This window comes from Sciurus vulgaris, assembly GCF_902686455.1.
Source record: "Sciurus vulgaris genome assembly, chromosome: 6".
NCBI classification, from domain to species: Eukaryota; Metazoa; Chordata; class Mammalia; order Rodentia; family Sciuridae; genus Sciurus; species Sciurus vulgaris.
Genome location: NC_136466.1, coordinates 9,203,333 through 9,224,732, shown reverse-complemented (window position 1 = coordinate 9,224,732; position 21,400 = coordinate 9,203,333). Strand labels below are relative to the sequence as shown.

At 47.6% G+C, this 21,400-nt stretch overlaps 1 protein-coding gene and 1 long non-coding RNA gene across 7 annotated transcripts in view; one reads left to right on the top strand and one right to left on the bottom strand.

Moving 5' to 3' along the window:
• FBXW11 (F-box and WD repeat domain containing 11) overlaps nucleotides 1-10,608 on the bottom strand; it is a 116,037-nt gene extending 105,429 nt beyond the window's left edge. For 4 of the 6 annotated variants that reach the window (XM_079145409.1, XM_079145405.1, XM_079145406.1 and 1 more), the window contains exon 1: nucleotides 10,425-10,608. In XM_079145409.1, the coding sequence (XP_079001535.1) occupies nucleotides 10,425-10,469 (45 nt within the window). In that variant the 5' untranslated portion in view covers nucleotides 10,470-10,608. Of the gene's footprint in view, nucleotides 1-1,347; nucleotides 1,510-10,424 lie in introns of all 6 variants that reach the window. The other 2 variants (XM_079145407.1, XM_079145410.1) reach the window with 1 other exon arrangement.
• Nucleotides 10,609-15,149: 4,541 nt separating this feature from the next.
• LOC306664836 lies at nucleotides 15,150-16,837 on the top strand. Its single transcript, XR_013764809.1, has 2 exons — nucleotides 15,150-15,280; nucleotides 16,036-16,837. It is a non-coding gene; the product is annotated as an uncharacterized lncRNA (long non-coding RNA).
• The last annotated feature ends 4,563 nt before the right edge of the window (nucleotides 16,838-21,400 follow it).

The window sequence follows — 21,400 nt, the reverse complement described above, 5'->3', positions numbered from 1 at the left end:
CATGCTGTTTAACTACTCTATTCTTCGGTTTCCTCATCAGTTAAATAGAACTAATAGTACCAACCTTATTCGGTTACCAAAAGGACAAAATGAATTTATAAAGTGCATAAATCATGCTCCATACAGAGGAAGTACCCAGTGATTGCCATCTACCACTATTTCTACTAGTACTATTGCCACCACCACCACCCCTCCAACCAGCCCTTCAGGTGACAAGTGTGAAAAAAGTCACCAAGAAGAAATATTAGCAAATACAAAGAAATTAAACTAAAACAAGGATCACGAAGTCAGAATGTTCGTCAAAAAGAACATTTTTTAAGATTATAGGGTACAGGGTAATCTGGAGAGAATATTAAATACTGAAAAAAGTCACATTTTCAAGACAGCTGCCTGACAAACCACATGGCAAAACTGAGCTAATGAGCTATTTAGATCACCAATAAACACCACAGAGGAACTGAGAAGATACAGGTTTGAGTTCACTGGACCAAATGACCCTCTCTTTATAAAGCACTTTTTTGACCATAAGCACACTGCCTCTCTTACCCTCCCTAAATTGCATTTATGTTCATGAGATGAAGGAATGGGAGAACTTGTGATTTTTCAGGAAACAAGCAGACCTCCAAGTACGATTAAAATACCACACCAAGCAAAGCCCTGAAAACTCACTGCTGAAAACCACACTGGAAATCCAGAAGTTTGCTTCAGTATGAACTTCAGCAAAAAGATAGTAAGAGCCAAAGTGTTGGGGACACAAAGGCCTGGGTCTGCCATGTGCTAGCTGTGTGACCCTGAGCAACTTGCCCTTACCTCTTGCTCACAAGTTTCACTCACCATCTCTACAGTGCAGGTGAAGCCCTAGGCTAATTCAGTAATAAATACCTAAGGAAGCCCATAACTGGCCTCCGCTTAGCACATCTCTCAATAACAACTGCTACAGTAGAAAGCCTTCCTCTAAGACCCCCCAAGAGCTTTAAGGACAAAAGACACTATTACAAGTAACTACGGAAAGGAGTTTTATCAGGAATTGCCTCTAAATTTTGTGTGATGCCTCAAAATGACCATTTGTTTTCCATATTTTATGGGCTATCCTCCCATCCAAAAAATTCATTTATAGCTCTCCCTGTCAAAACTAAAGCTACTTAGGCCTATAACTGCGTGTCTTACGCTGAAACGGTTTCTACTAGCGGTCTCAGCACTGATCCCCATCCAAACACACACTAAGCACAAACATAGAGTATTTCTTCCTTCCCCTAGTAATAGAAAAAAGAAAGAAAAAGACTTTTTAAAAGTTTCTTTCAGTGATGTGAGTTCCACAAAACAAAACAATACAGGGTAATGGCTTACCTGGAAAATATTTTGTACTTCAGATCCACCAATCCAGAATGAATGGGGGTATTCCCTTTCAGACTAGTCTGAGAAAAGACAGCAGTCAAGCATCTTCCAAGATTCTTTCCGTTTACTGTTTCCAGCTTTCTTCAACAAAATCCCAAACATGCACTTCGGTAACTGTTGAAAGACAGAAAGCAATCCATACACCCACCATGGCACCAGCGGCAAAGGACAGCCACCAAGAAATGGAAGGAAGGGTCAATGGAATGGAGGATCTGAGGTACAGAAAGAAGTTGCAGCCCGAGTAGCTACTGGCATAAAAGGCCTGAAGCAGTGCTCCTCCTCGTGTCGCCAGGGTAAGACACTCCACGGCAAATCACGAACCCGCACTAACAATAGTATTCACGTGTGATAAATAGCATGCGATTTCCAAACGAAAGCAGGTAAAAACTGACCCTGTCATCCACATAAAGTGTCCCAGGTCATTCGGTTACAATGAACTCCCCTATCTGTTTCCTAAGACAGCTCCTCCACCACTGCAAAAAGCCTGTCAATCAAAACGAATGCTATGGGAGGGCTCCACTACCTCTCCATAAAGATACTTACTTAAGCACCTCTCAAAGCAATCTTTTGGTCTGCTACACAGAAGACATCAAATCTTCATATATTACCCAAATCCTCAACCCTCAGCTGCAATGTAAAATATTTTAGAACAATTTAAGAATAAACTTCTATTCAATAAAGGCCAATACCCAATAATGGCCAGTCATCAAGTAAACAAGTGAAGATCAAGAAGGACAATAAAAAACAATTCACTAGGGCACACCTTTAAATATTAAGTCCAGTCCACATTACATGAATTGTTTTTTCCCTATCATACCAACTCTTCCCTTAGACTAAACTGTAAATGAACTATAAGGGAGAAAGAAAGGCATTCAAAAAGATGACAGAGAAAATTTAAAAGATTGAACTTACTCTCGTAGATCTGCTCCTTCCTCGACTGCAGCACTACTGTCAAAATGCTCTTGCAGTAATTATAATAATGCCTGCCTTTACTGAAGGGTGCTAATGGGCTGGGCCCTCCATATTAATTACCCATATTTAATTCTCAAAGAAGAGCATAAAGAAACAACTTGCCCAGACCCCAGGCTACTAGGTGGTAGAGCTGATGTCCTTCTTCACAGAACACCACTGCCCCCCAAGCCCAAGGGACAGACAGGTTGGGGACTCCTGGGACCTAAGCTTTACTCTTAAAGGTTCTAAGTTAATGAACATGGCAACTGAGAACTACAAAAACACGCGGGAGTAAAAACTTCAGCCTAGCTGAACCGGTTGAGCCATCCCGAGAGGCAAACTCTTCAGATCTTGCCACTTACAAAAAAGCATTTCATAATCAAAGAGCCACGGAGTTCTAAGGCCCATAATAGTAATGCTAAAACAGAACACATTATGATGGTGCAGTCCTTGTGCTGAGCAGCAAAGTCTGTCTGTGACAAAGACTCTGAAATCCAGTTGACCCCAAGTAACTTTTCAAACTCCAAGATTTGTTAACAATCCACAGGCAATGACTAAAAATCTGATTTTTCACACTGTGGGGAAAGCAACTGAAGTCACTGAAATACCAGTCTATGATTAATCTCACCATAACAATCAAATGGAAATATCTTAATACAACTTAAATGAGTTCACGTAAGTAAAAGTCCAGGTCAAAAAAAAAAAAAAAAAAAAAAAAAAAAACCGAGTGTTAAAGTTTTTCCCATGATATTACTCTTGAGTCAAGAATAAACTGGAAACCCTATTTTGATAAAAGTAGCTAATAAGCTATGGGTAGTAGTTAGCTGTTAACGCAATATGCTTTCTCAGAGTCTCATTTACTGTTATATTCAAAATGCAGAACAAGTGATAGCCAAGCACTATCACAATTTGACTGACAGACTAGTTTCTGAACCTGACTACTCAGGCCTTTTCCTATATCAAGTTAGTTTATCCCCCTTACCATCAATTAAAAAAAAGAAGAAGAAACACACACACACACACACACACACACACACACACACACACACGTATTTCTTCAAGGCCTCATGCCAAAGATACCAAGATCAACAGATGCCAGACAGGAGTGCCAGGACTGAGTTCTTCCTCTTCTCTGGCCCTTTTTCTTCATCTCTCTCAAGTAGGCATTTTAGAGAACCAAAGTATATTCCATGACTAGTTCTAAAAACTGGTTAAATGTTCTCAATTTAACTCTTACATAAAGTAAAAAGTACTCAGGTTCCTTGTCCTCAGCAGTAGAGCCCCCACTGAGTCTTCCTGCTCCTTCTGGGGAAGCAAGGCTCTCCACCAGGACTCCTGGTCCTCGGCCCTCGCGCTGCTGTGTGACACTCCCCGCCTGTGGGCAGCCTGCTCCCCGCTGCTTCTCAGGCTGGCATCCCTCTGCTCCTACCTCTGTTCCTACCTCCAGACGGGGAAGGCCTGCACTGTTGACTAACCACGGCTGGGAATTTCCTAAAAATGCTTCCTGCTGACATCACAGAAATCTACAATCTTTGAGTCCTGTTTAAACATAAGACCAGGGTTAGAAATAAACTACTGGACGGTCAGGTCTCCCGAGTTGTCTCTCATTTGCTTACAAAGACAAACTTCCTATTAAGCAATTGCGATCAAGCAGAAACTTAAAGAGTGTAACAAGCTCTTTCCTGACCAACTGGTTTTCCCCCCAACTGTTAACTAATTCAATGAACAATGATAAAACTCAGAAGGAAATCTTGCTTATTCTGTCAAAGGTAAAACACCAGTTTTGCTACGATAAGAGAAGAATTCAAAAATCATATGGGGTGCAGGGGCACACACCTGTAATCCCAGCAACTTGGGAGGCTGAGGCAGGAGGATGGCAAGTTTGAAGCCACCCTCAGCAACTCAGCAAGGCCTTAAGCAACTTAGCAAGACCCTGTCTTAAAATAAAAAATAAAAAGGGCAGGGGATGTGGCTCCACAGTTAAGCACCTCTGGGTTCAATCCCCAGCATCAAAAAGAAAAAAATCAAAAATCCATAATTTCCCAATGTATTAAATATTAAATCAGAATATTTAATGTGCACATAATCTAATCACCAACTTCTTTCTACCATGAAACCTAAAACAGAGCTCAGTGGGTTCTGACTATAGTTACAGCAGAGATCTAACCAGGCCAAATTGGTACTTCTCAGTAACTGTAACAATACCCCCCAGATTTTCCAACTAGCACTGATACCCTGTGATTTCATCGTTTCCCCCAAAGATGGCTCATTAAATGTATGGGCTAAAAACAAGGAAATGTTAGGCCTCTGTAAAGCTTTACAAATAAATACATGCTCAACTCAAGGGAAAAAATTAAATCCTTTCCATACCATCTGTCTTGATTTTGTTTTACAAAACATGGTCCCTGTACTTGGGAGTCAAGTTAGAAAGGCAGCCCTGCTAAAAGCAAGCCTCGGCAAAGTCCTTCCCCGACATCTCTCCCAACAACCCAGAGCACCACCAAAGTCTCCTTATGTTTACACACAGTTAAATGCACCACAGAAAGGTTTCCTGGAAGGCCACGCAGCTGGCAGTGATGAAGTGGGACACACACTCAGGCGTCACTCTGCAGCCCAGGCCCTTTCTGCTACTAAAGTATGCCTTTAAGGTCAGAGAACCCTTAGGGTTATCGGCTGTTTGACAAATTCACAGACATAAAAGCAACTTGGTTTCCTCAATTCTTTGCTAGCAGTCACTATGGGAGATATGTAAATCAATCTGCATATGTGTAAATCTGCAAATTATGTTTAAAATGTGCCTGAACATCCTGTGTAGGGCACAAGACCTGCCACTTTCCTCTGTCTTTCTTCTCTATTCATCTCTACCTTTATCTTAAATTTATCAAAAGGAAATCTTGAAAGGTTTCATAGCATGAAAAAAAAGCCTAACATTAATTTAAATCAATGAATACCTAACTGAGCACCCACAAGCGTGCTCAGCATTGGGAAAAAGTAAGGATCATCAGATACAGCCTTAGGAAGGCAGTGTAGACCCAACCACAAACTTCCATAATATTCGGTATGATGAATTCCATAAAAAATTAAGATTACTGTGATTACTATGAGAAATCAGTAACACAGGTGAAAACTTCCCAAAGAAAAGAGAACTAAGATAAAGGCAGAAGGCAATAATGTGTGGAAACAATTGCCAGGAAACTCAGTACAACATTCGCTGAACGCCTCTAAGAATGCAGTGTGTATGAAGATGAATGAAGCCCAATTCCTCAGTCCAGAGTGTGCTAAGTACTACAAGCCAAACGCAAAGTGCCAGAATTCATTCATTGCACTTAAGAATGTTTACTAGGCACACATTGTTACAGATGTAAAGCAAGATGGTATCAGTCACTGTAATGTAACTGACATCAAAAGAGGTGGTGTTTTTGTGAGTTGGATAGGACTTTATCAGCATAAGTGTAAGAGAAGATTGCTGAGATGTGACCTCAGCCAATTTGGCCAGAGAGCCACCTTTAAAATAAGTTCATACTACTGCTGATGCAGGAAACAGCATGAACAGAATTTGGAGGATCATAGTCCTCCGAACTTTAGCTGGAATACAGGATTAAGTGAAGAAAGTCAGAGAGAAAGCCAAAAGGGAGACCAAGAGCTGAAGGGAGACTTGAAGTGGAATCCCTGGAAATGCTTTCTTACCCCAAAGGGCAAATATCATAAGGAAGACCCACGATCCCAGAGCTCACAAAGGACCTAAACACTGTTTCTAGAACACACTACTCAGGAGTACACACGCTGTGAGATGGGCTGGTAATTCCTCTGGGGTCTGCAGGATACAGACCGTAGCAGTAAGAGACAAGTGGACCACCAACACCTGTGTGCAGGAACATGTTATCCTCATCAAATCTAAAAGGACATCTAACCTACTGCAAAATCACAAATATATCAGTATTTTAGCTACAGTTTCTTCAGGCAGGTCAATGAGGTCTCTAAATAAATATATTTGCGGTTTATTTCATTTGAACCCCACTGAAATCTGTGTCTATTTAATCTGCATTTGAGAAATTAGCACGCCACTGGAAGTATATGAAGACAAGTGATGGTAACAAAAATCCAGTTTCTTAATAAAGTCACTACACAATCCACTTTCATCACTTAGAAAGTCAACAACAGGGAGGGAAAAAAGGATCCAAAGAGAAAAAAAGAAGAACTTTTCCAATAACTTCTCTTATCAGTTTCTTTCATCCCCTTGGTCCTGTAAGCTGCCTGTACTTCAGCACCTCTAATAATAGCATTTATATCACACTTTAATAAGGACCAATGTATTTTAATCTATATTATTTCATTCAATAATTCAGTCACTCTTTAAGAGATAAGACAGAAAGGAAATGATTCATGTAAGGTCACTTAACATAGGGGAATCATTCAACAGCTAATAATGGAGTATAACCTGTCCATAATTGTGTAAAGGGGAAGAGATCTGCTCACACCCATAAAGAAAGCAGGATTACAGTTCCTAAACCTTTAACATCAATCTCTGGTATCTTTAAATGGAAAAGACTAACTGTTTTTCTCTCCCAGTCAGCAGTTCTTGGAGTGCTTTCTTACTGATGAGTGACTGAACATCAAATCACATTCCTAACTCAAGAGTTAATAAATACATGATACATAATGCACAGTCTGCAGCCTTTCCAGCAAAGCCCATTGGAACTTTCTGTACTTCCAAAATGGATTACCACTCTTCTACTTCACTCATAATACAGCTGATGGTACCAAAGTCAGAAGTTTAAAAAACAGGCCCACAAAGCAGGTAAAGCACTGGGCCAATATAAGGCCATGAAAGTCATGTGGTGGTTAAATTATTCACTATCAGCAACTGAAAATTTAATTGTCTCAATCAAAAGCTTATAGTCTATTAAAGCCTGACTCCTATGCCAAAGGTCAAGGGGAGAAGCATCTTTAGTGGACCTAGGTCTCAGGCAGGGATAAAGTCATAAAGGGATAGATGAAATCTGAGATTTAATTATTCTATTATATAAACATATAAAAATAACATATATAAAATATATAATTAATATGTGTTCATATGTGTGTATATATTATTATGTATATCTATTTATATATATTTTTTACCATGCGGGAATCAAACTCGGGGACTCTTGAATGCATTCTCTACTATCAAAGACCCCATCCTCAACCATAACTAGCTTTATTTCCTAGTAATCCAGCAATAAATGAGCTGGGGGCATAGATCAGTGGTAAAGTGCTTCCCTAGCATGTGAGAGGCCTGGGGTTGGATCGCCAGGCCTAGGTTCCATCCTCAGCACTCAAAAGCAACCAACGACAAAAAAAGTAGCATCTTCTCAAAAGTACAAAAAAGAATAATCAAGAAAGAAAAAGTAAAGGAATGAAATTAAGAAATGGAGAACTAGAAGTATATTTCCTTTTTTAAATATAGCACGGTCTAGAATATCACATGAAAATGATCTTGTTAACCACTGAGTACTATACTGGTACAGGCAGCATAATCACAAATATTTGACTAATAAAATTATTATGAAGCTAACTAATAAAAATCTAAAATAGTTCATGCTCTGGGCTTTCAAAATACCATCAGTTTAACTCTTCCCCTTCTTCAATCGAGTTATTTTTAAGTCAATATAAAAAAAATAGTTTTAATCTATTTCTGGAAACTATAATTTAAATGTGAATACAGAAAGCCACATGCAATTGGATTGTAAGGCATTATCATACTGCATTTGATCCTGGATTTACTCAATCAGTGGGTTAAGCACCTGTGCCATCTATTACACTAAACAAACACATACATGTTTATGAAAAGGGTTATCAAAGAGTCTTAACTAATATCCCTTTCGGGAAATATCAAAATACTTAAGAGAAAGGCATTTTAAAATTGATCAAACTACTAAACTATTTGTTAAATTTTCTAAGAATCTTAGTTTAAATCCCAGTTTACAATATGCTTAGATGGTTGAAATCTCTTTTCATACTAGAAACAATTACTATTAGACAAAAATTTTTTTTAAAAAATTTTTGGAGGGGAGGAGGCAGTGCAGGGGACTGAACCCAGGGCCTCATGCATGCTACATACATGCTCTATCACTGAGCTGTTCCCTCAGTCCTGAAATCAAACTTTTTAAAGTTATGAGCATAGAAAGTCAGTAAATTTAAAAACCGATTTTAAAAAATAGTCTTTTTTCCCCCTGAACCATATACTCAAAGGCACTGGCATGGGTTACACTGTATTTATTCTAATTCTTTTGAAAATAAAGACATTTTAGTTACTTTTTAATTGACTGGAAATGGAAAGAGTGCAGAACATCCTAATTCAGAGGTAACAAGTTACAGCTTTCCAATATGAAGTACTCCTGGTTAAAGTACAAACATTCTACATCCTTAAAAATATGTACATGTCACTCCAATTAAGATATTTTGCCAAAATAATCCACTGCAAAAGGTGCAAAATATCAAACTCTTGACTACAGTTTGATAAATGATGCCGAAAAGGAAAAGTTACTCAATTAATGAAGATCAAATAAAAACCCACAAGTGACATTATCCCTTTGAAACAACCACACCTACATGCAGGCACACACACGCACAAATCAAATACTACCAAAGGTTTTTTTCCCCTCTAGTTTTCAAGAATGCTGGATTAGTCTAGTTCTGCGAATTATGCAAATGATAGCAAATATTAAACTCCCTCTGTATTTATGCTATTCTACTTCCATTTTTAAAACGTGCATCTCAAATCCCCAGATACCATCACCCACAAAAACCATGCAACTATCCAACAGACTTTCAGTGTCACCATTTATTATTTATAGCATTAAATGGGGGAAGTGGCTCTGATGTCACCAACCCTACCCGTGGAATCACTGACTCAAACACTTTCACACTGGAGAAGACTGGCTAGGAAAACATTTTGCTAGGTTAAGTAGATTCTTTCACCTTTCCTTTCAACACCGGGGTAGAAATTGTTACTGTGTTAGCAGAGATACAAAGAAACTGTCAAGATTTCCACAGGAAGAAACGCTGTGCAAGTCAATTTGCTAAGGGAAAGACTTCCTCCCCACTCTCCAGAGTCCAGTCTGATTTCCCTGATGTTCAAATTGTCAGGTAATACCTACCATATTTTCCTCCTTCCACTATATCACCTACTAATTAGCAAATACCTCACTTTTACTAGCCACCGTGTGTGTCCTGTTTCTAAAAACCCTTTCTGACTCCAAGTCCTAAGGCAAAAAAAAAAAAAAAGGTTAGGGGTGTCACTGGACCAGGGAGACTAGCCTGCAGGCTACTAAGAGTTTCTAACAGAAAAGGGATCGCGTCCCCAGAGGGCCAAGGGTTCCCTCCCCCGTTTTTAAGAAGACCCGGTGGCAGCGCTAATTCCCACCCCACCGCCGTTTCCCTAAGCAGCTCGGAAACGTGAAGTTACGGTCTCCCTTTCCTGGGGGATGGGATCGCAGTACCTGGGGCCTCGCTGTGCAAACACCCGCACCGCCGGGTAGGAAGCCCTTTGTCCGAGCGGCCTGACACCACGGGGGCCGGGAGGGAGGCCCCGTCTCCGCCCCGGCCCGGGCCCCGGGCCGCCGGCCCCGGCCCCGTGGGGCCTACCTCGGCATCCGCGCGGCCGCGGGCTGGGGCAGGGGCGCCGGGGCCGAGGGCGCGGACCCTCTCCTCCGCCCCCTCCCACCATCTCCCCTGGCCTGACGGGGCTCGGAGCGCCGTGCGGGCCGGGCCGGGGACACCCGGGAGCCCCCTCCGCCGAGGGAGAGTGCGCGGCCGGCGCGCGTGCGACCACGGGCACGGCGCAAGCGAGCGAGGGCCGTCCGGGGGTGGGCCGGGCCGGCCGGGAGGGGGCGAGCCGCGGGCACCGGGGGGCCGGGCCGGGCGGGCGGCGGGCTCCAGGCGCCGGAGGCCGGCGCCGGGCCGCGGCGCAGGAAGGCGGGGGCGCCGCCTGGGCCGCGGCGGCCGGGCCGGGCCGGGCCGGGCTCGCGCCGGACGTTGGGTGGGCAGGCCCGCCCGGGCCGGACGGAAGAGCGGACGGTCCTGCGGGCCGCACTCACCATGAGCTCGATGGTCTTGTCCTCAATCACCGAGTCGGGCTCCATGGCGGCCCCGGCGGCCCCGCCTCGCTCTCCCCGCGCAGCAGCGAACGGCCCGGGCGGAGGAGGCGGCGGCGGAGGCGGCGATCGCACCCACTCTAGCTGCCAGCCCGCCCGGGCCGCCGGCAGCTCCGCCCTCCCCTCGGCGGACGCAGCACGCAGAGCGAGGACTACGGCTCCCAGCAGGCGCCGCGGGCGCGGGGCGCGGAGGGGACGCAGCCGGCCCGGGGCCTCTCCCGCGGCCCGAGGCCGCCCGAGGCCGCAAGCTGTGCCGGGCCGCGAGCGCGGGCCGGGCGCACCTCGAGCACCGAGGGCCGGCTCGGGGCAGGCCTCGGCGCGCCGCGACTACATGTCCCAGCAGGCGCCGCGCGCGGCTCTGCTTCCGGCCGGGCTCTCCCGACTTCCTGCCGGCAGGGGCAGCCGCACCGGGACGGAAACCCGGAGGCCGCTCCTCGTTCGTCAGAGGTCCTGCGTGCGCCCGGCTTCCGCACATGCGCGGTGGCTGCCTACGGCCCCGGCGCCGGGCGGCCGCCGGGCCAGCGCTCTATCTGGTGGTGGGGTGGACGGTGGGGCTGGTGCGTACTGGGCGCCTCGAAGGTGGAGGCCTGGGGCTCGGGCGTGGGAGGCGGCCCCGAGCGCGAGGAGCTTGGCCGGGGCTCGCTGAGGGCGGCGTGCAGCGAAGCGGGGAACGGCGATTCCGTCGGGGAGAGGTGGCTGGAGCTGTGCGGCGCTGAGATGAGAGGGCCCGCGTGGACGGAGCCCGCCTACTCCCGCGTCCTGAAAGCGTTTTTAAGCCTCCATCCTCCGCCGGGCCCTGCGCTAAGCCCTGGGGATCGGCTCAGCACGACCGACGGCCCGGCTGTCGTGGGGACGCAGACTTTAGCCACGAGTAAGCGGTGCCCAGAGGGGACACAGCTGCAGACCCCTCTGGGGAGCTCTGCCGCCACCGCACCAGGACTGCCCGCGCCCTCCCCAAGCCACCCGCAGCGCCGGTGGTCGCGTGAGCCAGAATCTCGGGGCAGCCCGGGAGCTGTTAGGTGCTGTGGAAGAGGGAGAGGGAGCGCGGGCGTGGCGCTGGAGTGGGTGCTGTCAGGAAGTGGAGTCCTAGGACGGGACGACTGCATCGATCTCATCTGGATTGACGCCAAAGCTGTAACTGGTCAAGAAGTGGCAGCCCCTGGAAGTAGCCCGACCAGAGTCTCTAGTCATTGTTTGTGGTTTGGAAAATGTTCACACATGATTTTGAAGCGGTCTCGCTTTTGCCCTGATCTGTAATGATCACAGAATGGCCCTATCTGAGGTTGATGTTCTGTTCCATAGGAGAACCTAAGTCCTCTCTGAGGATTAGGCTCTTGTCTGGCAACATTACAACCCCACGGATTGTACCGGGCCAGCTCCCAAATGTCAAACTGCTTTTCTCTTTATCAAGTGTTTCTAGATGACCTGTCTGGACCTTGGGACATTAAAATAGTAAAACAAGGAGGTTAAGATAAACGGTCTTTGTTTCAGTTACCTACTGCAACGTAACAAACCACCCAGGACTCAGTAGCTTAGGGTAGCACTGGTTTATTTTTTACAACTGTGGGCTGACCAGGCCCAGCTGGGCCCACATGTTGTCAGCTGAGGTTACACATGGGCTGCAGTCAGCTGGGATCTCGTTCAAAATGACTTCTTACCCTCTGGAGCTCTCTTTTCCACAAGGCTTCTTATCACTCAATCCTTTGGAGGCTCGAAAGAGGATAAACCCCAGTGAACAAATGCTTATCAAGCCTCTGGTTGCACCACACTTACTGATGACCCATTGGCCAAAGCAAGTCATGAGACCAAGTCCACAGACAGTGTGGGACGCTTCCACACAGAACGTGAGTGCGAGAGGCGGAGAGGCGTGGCTCATGGGGCTCCGCCAGCGTGACAGCCAACCCACTGCAAAGGAGAGCGCAGCAGCGGGCAGGAGGCACGTGCTGGATGTGCGCCCCCTCCCCCACGGATGTTTATCTTAGGCCATCTTATTTTAAAATTTGACAGTTTCACATTTTCTTAGTTGTGTATGGACACAGTGCCTTTATTTATTTATGTGGTGCTAAGGATGAACCCAGTGCCCCACACATGCTGGCAAGCGCTCTCCCACTGAGCCACAACCCAGCCCCAGACAGTTTCACATTTCAAAATCCACATTCCCAGCTTCTCTTCCAGAATTAGAATATCTGACTATTGGTGTGTTTTTGCAGTGCTAGGGACTGTACCAGGCAAGTGTCCCACCACTGAGCCACGCCCCAGCCCTGCCACTGTCTTCTTGACATGAGCTCCGTACTCCGTGGTTTTCCGAAGTTGCCACCCCTCCCTGTTGTCCTGTACCTGTGTCTTAGTCTTCTCTGTTGCTGTAACAATATCTGAGCCAGGGTGACCTATAAAGAAAAGAGGTGCGTTTAACTTATGGTTCTGAAGTCCAAGAGACCAGCACCAGCATCTACTTGGCATCTGACAAAGGCCTTTCATGAAGGTCATGACATGACAGAGGGCATCACGTGGCACGACAGCATAAGCCAGCCATGTGGCTTCCAACAAAGCCACTCCCTTGTCACCCATTATCCCACTAATCCATTGGTGAGGGCACAGCCCTCGTCACCAAGTCCCCTCTTAGCAATGGGGATTAAATTTCAACATGGATTTTGGTGGGAACTTTCAAACAATAGCAATCCATATGCTTCTCTTACTTTAGTTTTGTTCCAAATCAATATAGATATTTGTGTTTGCCACCCTGGCATTAGAACTATAATGGAGCTTGACTCAAGGTTTCTGTCCTTTTATTAAAATCACATCCCCTGCACTAAAAAGAAAAATAATGCTAATATTAGGCCCAATTCCCGAGCTCCGTGGGATTAATGGCAACAGTCTACACTAGCCCAGCCCAGCCCATCTCCTCGCCCTTGCCTCTTCTGCAACAAAAACTCATGCACATAGATATTCTTGGTGCCTCAGACTTGACACCAGCTGGCGATGGATTGGGTCCTGGAGAAAGCAGAAGCCCGGGAGGCAGGGTTCCCCCAGGGTTCCACACAGCTCTGCGCCAGGGTCTGCAAAACATGCCAACGGTGCAGGGGTACAAGTCCCTGACCCTGAACCGAAACCCTGAGAGTCAGCGGTCACAGGATTCAAAATTATTTGTACAGCTTGGATTGTACAGAGGCAGAGTGATGTGTGTGCACTACGTCCAAGGTACCACTCCCGGGGGTCAAGGACAGCACTCCAGAATCAAATACAGAATGTTCTGCAGCAGCTCGTGTGCCATCCTGTTAGCTGTTTATAGCCTCAGCTCCAAGCCCTCCTTTCTCCCCACTTTGAGATTGGGAGCAGAACCCCGGGAGTATGTCTCCTCCACCAGCCAACATGTGGTTCACCGTCAGAAGAGGGCCGGGGAGGAACGCAGCAGAATGACCAGGCTTCTGGTCCTGTGTCTGGCACTTTCTTTTCCTTCTTGCTTTTTTGGCCCATGGCAGCAGACCACTTGCAGAACTGTCCCTGTCACGTGCATGCACTCACGTGTGCAAGCTCCCTCTCTCTCACACACGTGACTGGGACATTCAAAATGAGCTTCCAGGCGAATTCCTGACACCTCAGCAGCGGTTTCCTGCTTACCAGCCCCAGCCTGTAGCACCTCAGCAAACTTCCACGTGCGGGGAGCCACGCCACCTTCTTTCCATAAAGGCAAGCGAGCTTGATATTCTAGGACCATCAAGCAGCCCCGTGGAGAGGTCCACGGGGTAAGGAACTGGGACCACCTGCCGACAGCCAGCACTAACTTGCCAGACCTGCTAACAGGTCAGCTCTCCCTAGCCCACAGCCTCCAGATGACCACAGCCCCCTCAGCAACAGTTAACCAGCTTCCCATTACCATAGACAAGCGCCTGGGGTATGAACTTATGGTGAGAAACGGGTTCGGGAGTTTGAGTCCACAGTCGCTGGTCCCATTGCTTTTGAGTACATCTCAGTGGTGAGCACTTGGTGGAGCAAACCGCTTACCTCAGGGCAGCTAAGAAACAAAGAAGAGACCAGGGTACCACCGTCCCCTCCAGGGACGTGCCTCTATTGACCTAAGGCCTCCCACGAGGTCTCACCTCAAAGATCCTACCACCTCCCAGTAGCTAGGGACCAAGCCTTCAAAACATGGGCCTTTGGAGACATTCCAGATTCAAATCATAGCAACACTCTTGACTTCTGGGAGACCCTGAGCCAGAACCAGCCTTTCCTGCATTCCTGACCCATGGAGATAGGCGAGATAACGTATGTTATTTTAAGCTGTGTGGACAAGCATTACGCAGCAATAGATAACTAATAGCACACCAGAAAAAGAACTAGTTATTCAAAATATTGAACTCAATGCTATCTCTCCTAATCAAAGCGCCATGAACCTTGGCAGGGTTCTGTCTTTCCCTTTCCTATGAATACTGCCAAAGGCATTGATAAGGACGTCACTCAAAAATAGTACATTCTGACCTGTGATGCATTTTCTGAACGCAGATACAGTATGAAAAGGGAGGATGAGGGAGTGAGGTTTCATTTCTAGCTAAGATCAAGGAATGGAATTCTCTTGGGGAATTTGTGAACTCATAGTACGAATATTAGTGAGAAGTACTGAAGGTAGCAGCACCTTACCTCATCCATGTGACAAGGGTCCATGCTTTTATCCCTCTATCTGTAGAATCCAGAGATAAGACAGTTGTCATAAAATACAGGTTTATTTGGCTTTTTCTGGTGGGAGGTAATTTGGCTGCCTGGTGTGTGCAGTGAGGACCAGCCTCACCAATAATGGACACTAGGTGAGTTACATCTTTAGTTTTACAATTTTTTAGGAAAATATATTTAGACCACATTGGTAAAAACGTCATCAATTTATTGGCAAACATTTTAAAATTAATGCTTGTAATTTCCTAGTTCTTTCTGCGCTTGGGTTAAAAAAGCTACCTTCAGGGGCTGGAGCTGGGGCTTAGTGGTAGAGCACTTGCCTCGCATGTGTGAGGCACTGGGTTCGATCCTCAGCACCACACAAGTAAATAAAGTAAAGGTTAAAAAAGGATACCTTCAAACGGAAGAACAAAGGAAGGCACGTTGGGATAGAATATGCTGTGCCGCAGAGTGGGTTCTTGTTTTGTGGTACTGAGGATCAAAGCTGGGTGATTTTCCACAGAGCTACATCCCCAGGCCTTTTTATTTGTAATTTTGAGACAGGGTTTCACTAAGGTGCCCAGGCTAACCTTGAACTTGAGATCCTCTTGCCTCAGCCTCCCCAGTAGCTGAGATTACAGGTGGGTGCTACTACGCCAGGCAGGGTTTGGGGTTTTGGTTTACAAGTAGTTGAACTTACCTGTCAAATATCACGAATTGGTCTCTCTGAGGCTGCCATCTCATAACCAGTGCTGGATCTTGCAGCCAGATGGCCAGGTAGGGAAGAGATGGCTATGAAGAGGGGACAGCAAGCATCAGCAAGAACTGAGGCCCAGCAGGACAGACTGAAGGAAACCTGGGTCTGTTCTCATTGCCACTGACCTGGGTGAGGTAGGGGCCTTATCTCTAGGCTGGAGCCCCTTGTGGCAGAGCTAAACATGCACGCATGGCCCGGGAGTCAGAAGCTGAAGGAGGCTCTCCAGGAAGCGAAGGAACTCAGTCCAGCTACAGCCCATCAGTAACAAAGGACACGGGATGCAGAACGGAAGCTTCACCTCCCAGTTCCAGATCCTGCCCACGAGTCTCTCGTGCCCCCCTCCAAGAGAAGAGGAACAGAATCCAGAGAAATGTCATCCAGGGAAGGCGAGCTGGCATGTAACTAATTTCTACCCTCTGGAAACAGAACAGCTAAGCACGTGTCTTACGCCAAGTGCAATCTAGGTCTGCTAACCCTTACCTTAGAGCCACACCACCTGGGTTTGGTGGTCTTTAATGTTGCTGGGGGGAACACATTCAGGGAAAGCTTGCTAGTTACTAATGACCTTCTTTCAGAAGCACTTTGTTCCTGCTCACCATTCACTGGTTATTACTCAGTCACTTACACAAGGCATTCTTCTAGTGTGCTAGAAAAAGGCAAATGTAGCCAGGTATAGTGGTGCACACCTGTAATCCCAGCTACTAAGGAGGCTGAGGCAGGAGGATCACCAGTTCAAGGCCAGCCTCAGCAAATTACCAAGACCCTGTCTCAAAATAAATTTAAAAAATAAATGAAAAGGGCTGGAGATGTGGTTCATTGACAGAGCAGCCCTGGGTTCAATTCCTGGACTGCAAAAAGAAAAAAAGGGAAATGCAAGGCCCTGGGTTCTATTCCCAGCATTGCAAAAAAATAAGACAACAAGATAAAAAAAAAAAAAAAGAAAGAAAGAAAGAAATAGAGTTTGGTGAACACATAGGAATGTCTCTGCTATACAAGTATAATTCATTGTCATTTAATGACTCTTTTGGACCAGGGGTTGAACCCAGGGCACAGAACCACTGAGCCCACCCCGACTTTAAAAAAAAAAAAAAGGATCACTAAGTTGCCAAGTTGCTTAGAGCCTTGCTAAGTTGCTGAGGCTGGCCTTGAATTTGGAATCCTCTTACCTCAGCCTCCCTAGCCACTGGGTTTACAGGCATTCACCATCACACCCAGCTAATGAATCTTGATACCCAGGGTTGCTCTACCACTAACCTATATCCCCAACCCTTTTTAAACAATTTTTATGTTTTTAGTTATACATGACAGTGGAATGTATTTTGACATATACATACATGGAGTATAACTTCCCATTTTTGTGGTTGTACATGATGTGGAGATACGCTGGTCATGCATTCATATATGAACATAGGGAAGTGATGTCCCATTCATCCTACTGTCAATCCCCAATGCTTTTTATTTTTTATTTTGAGACAAGGTCTGGCTGAGTTACCCAGGCTGGCCTAGAACTTCTGATTTTCCTGCCTCAGCCTCCCAAGTAGCTGAAAGTTGAAGCATGTGTCATACTGTACCGGCAAACCATTGTTCTTCTATGAACAAGCTTTCTCACTACTAACATCTGTAAAAAGAAAACCTAAAAATGAATTTGATGCAGAATTCTGTCTTTAGCAACAAGCAAACATTCATGTACAGAAATATGCAAGTGATTTTTAATGATCCATCTCTTAAAAGAAGATGTAGTTCTGATAAAATTCTGTGCTTATGTTTAATCATTATCATGAAATTAATATACTTATTGTTTGACTAATTGTGTTTAACAGTAATTATAATGATAACAGTCCAGTTAATGTGTAGAGCCCATTATCACAGAAAATAAACTTATAACAACATTCAGAAGAGAAATATGATAGTGTGATAATAAAAGGTTTCCAAATATCAACAACAAATATGTCCTAAGTTTGTCTCAATTTCCTTCATTAAAGCAAGCTGAAAAAATAGAATAAAATTCTTTGGTGAAAAGCGAAATGGAAATGGGCGTTCAGGGAGAAAAAATAATATAAAATTGGCACCTCTGAGAAAGAGCTTTCCATGGGCATGTTAAAGAACGATGGCTGCTGCAACTAAAAGACCCAACCAGAACAACTGTAGAGAAGAAAAGTTTTCGGGGGAGCTCACAGTTTCAAAGGTCTCAATCCATAAACTGCAGGCTCCATTCCTCAGGGCTCAAGGTGAGGCAGGACATCATGGCAGAAGAGTGTGGTGGAGGGAAGCCGCTCACGTGATCAGACAGCAGAGAGACTCCACTCGCCAGATACAAAACAGATACCCCAGAAACGCGCTCCCAGTGACCCACCTCCTCCAGCCACACCCCACCTGCCTTCAGTCACCACTCCGTGAATCCCGTCAGGGCTCAGTTCACTGACTGGAAGGAGGTTCTCCTAACCCAACCATTTCTCCTCTAAACCTTCCTGTGTTGTCTCACACACGGGCTTTGGGGAGACATCTGACACCCGGAGCACCTAAGCAGGTGCAAGGCCGTGGACTCCATCTCCAACGTTGGAAGGAGGGGAGGGGAGGCAGGGAGGGAGGGAGGAGGAAGGACATCCCACAAATTACTTTGTAACTTTATAGCTCCCTCTAAATTTTCTGGAATATAGCAACCTAAAAACAAGACCTCGATAGAAAGAGACAGCTGACCTCATGACCCTAGAGGCTAACATTTGATTAGACACCCCCCACCCGCAGTCGACCACCCAGGCAACCAGCTGGCACCACAGACCCTGATGCAGGCCAAAACCCACAGCCAGACCAGGCCCCCTGACGGAAACGGGCTCTTGCTACTTCCCAGCCCAAGGAAGTGCAGCCCCTGGATCATCACGCGCCACGTGATCACGCGCCTACTAAGAAGCCGCCCTTCAGCCCCAGCCCACTCCGCCTGAGCGCCCGCGCTCTTCCTCTCTCCGCCTAAACCTGATGCAGCCTTAAATTCTCTCCTGTGACCTGTCGAGAGCCTGGAAGTCCCAAGCAGAGGCCTCTCTGCCTCTGCAGAGGGCTCCTTGGACCCTCACACAGGCGACAAGCCTGATCACCAGCAGGGGACCAAACAAATGGCCACTGAGAACACCGCGGGGACTTGGGTGCACTGTAAGAAAGACCCGCCGGGGGACCACACTCACTGCCTGGCCTCCCAGGCCACGTACTCCAAGGCTGGGTCTCTGAGGTACCCTGGTGGCGGACCTCTGGGTCCCCTCCTCGGCCCTCAGTCCTGATCGTCCCAGCACATCTTCCCAACGCGCGCATCATTTCCTTCCATCTAAACTCTCCCTTACCAGAGACCAGCTTTGAGGCCCTAGTTGGTGTGCTCACACTGCCTAGAAGAGTCGTTTAACCGCGGAACATTCCAGCACCCCGCCCCTGGTCCAGCATCCTCAACCCACACTGCAAGCAGGGGCTCCGGGTCCTTTCCAGAAGACAAGAGTCTTGTCCTGCAGCTCCTCTGGTGAACGATCCTGTTCGGCCCACAGCAGACTGGCACTTCCCCAAGTGGACCATGCGAGACTTAACCCCGATATTGGTCTAGTGCTCAGAAGGGGCTGCAGAAGACTCTTTTACAGTCTTTCTGCATTGCCCAGGTTAGTCTTGAATGCATGGGCTCAGGAGACCCTCCTGCCTCGGCCTCCCCTCGGAAGATCCTGGGAGAGGCAGGGATTGTTGGCAGGTGATGTGCCTCAGACTGGGGCCCTGCATTTGCAAAGAGGGGCTGCTATCGCCCTTAGCAAGGGGAGACCAACTCACTTCTGCCTGCTTGGAATGTTCAAGGGGTCTAGGGCTAAATGTTTGGTTTGGGTTTTCTCTACTGGGACTGAACCCAGGAATGCTCCACCATGAAGCTACGCCCCCCTCCCCACTTTTTATTTTTTGAGACAAGGTCTCACTAAGTTGCCCAGGCTGGCCTTGAACTCGTGATCCTCCTGCCCCAGCCTCCCCTGCTGCTGGGATTACAGGTGAGTGCTGCTGCCTGGCTGCATCTGTCTCTACACCTCCTATTTCACTTGCACCGTGTCCTCCTATTCCGTTTAGGTTGTCACAATTGAAAGGGTTTCCTTCTTGTTTAAGGCTGAAGAGCTGTCCGTGGTGTCCATGAACTGCACCCCTTCGCCCATCCACCTGCTGATGGACACCCAGCTCGATTCCACAGTGGGCTGCTAAGAACATGAGCGTGGACGTCTTTGGCAAACCGATTTCTGGGCAGTTGGAAATACCCAGAAGTGGATTATTAGTTCAATGGCAGTCTTTTTATTTTATTTATTTGCAGTACTAGGGATTGAACCCAGGGTACTCTCCCACTGAGCTACACCCCCGATCCTTTTATTTTTTTCAATTTTGAGACAGTCTAGCCGAGTTGCCCAGGCTGGCCTTCAACTTGTGATCCTCCTGCCTCAGCCTCCCAAGACGCTGGGATCACAGGTGTCAGCGTCCTTCGAACTACGGGTGCTGCTGTGCGCACGAGCCAGGGCGACGCTCCTCAACTGTGCACTTCTGACCGACCGCAAAGCAGATGTGAGTGAGGCCTGCTACGCATACCAGGTGCTAGTGACAGGACGCTCACCACCATCAGTGACAGGGTCCTTATTTGCCGTCTGAATTCCAGTCTCATCCTCAGAGTGTTTTTCTTAAGAGCATCACCGGTTCCAAGCGTCTTAAGTAGAGCTCCCTAACGGCAGCCTGTGACCCAGGCGTCTCCGTGCCAGCGATCTGCTAAGCCCGGCCCCAGGGGAAACTGGGGAGGGAAAGGAGAGCGGGTGGGGCACGCAAAGGGAGGGCACCCTCTCAGGCAGGTCCTCGGGAGGGGCTCCGCGGGGGCCACGGGTGGCTCAGAGTCCACCCTGACTGGCTGCCAGGGCTCTTAGCTCCCACTCCTGGGCCCAGGCTGGCCCAGACCCCCTGGGGTGGGCAGAGGCACAGTCCCTAGTACTTCAGCCTCTGTGCCTGTGGCTAAGCGGCTGGAAGCCCAGGAGCAGGCCCGGGAAGGGAGGCCCAGCCACAGACTGGAAAGCAGAGGCCAGCAGAGGCCGCCAGAGCGAGGAGTAGGGTGAAGAGCCGTGGGAGAGGAGCCCGGCTGGGGGGCAGCTCAGTGCTGAGCACACACAAGGCCGGGGTTCAGTCCCCATCAGCCCTCGGCACCCACCAGTCCTCCTTCCTTCCTTCCCTGGGGCCCTTTCCAGACCTCCAACCCTGGTGGGGGGAGCCCGATGCCACCCAGCTGGTGGGAGGAGACACTCACGTGGAGAAGGGGTACACGGAGACCGCAAGCCAGCCGAACCCGACCGGCAGTCCTGAGGCCTGGCGGCTGGTGGAGTCCAGGGTGGGAGGCCGGGGCCTCTGCTGCATCTTGGACACGAAGCCTCCACAGCTGCTTTCACAGTGAGGGAGGGGGTCTGCAGCACCGGGCCGCGCGTGGGCTCACAATCAGCTTCAGCACAGGTGTGACAGTCACACGTCACTGGGCAGAACCCGT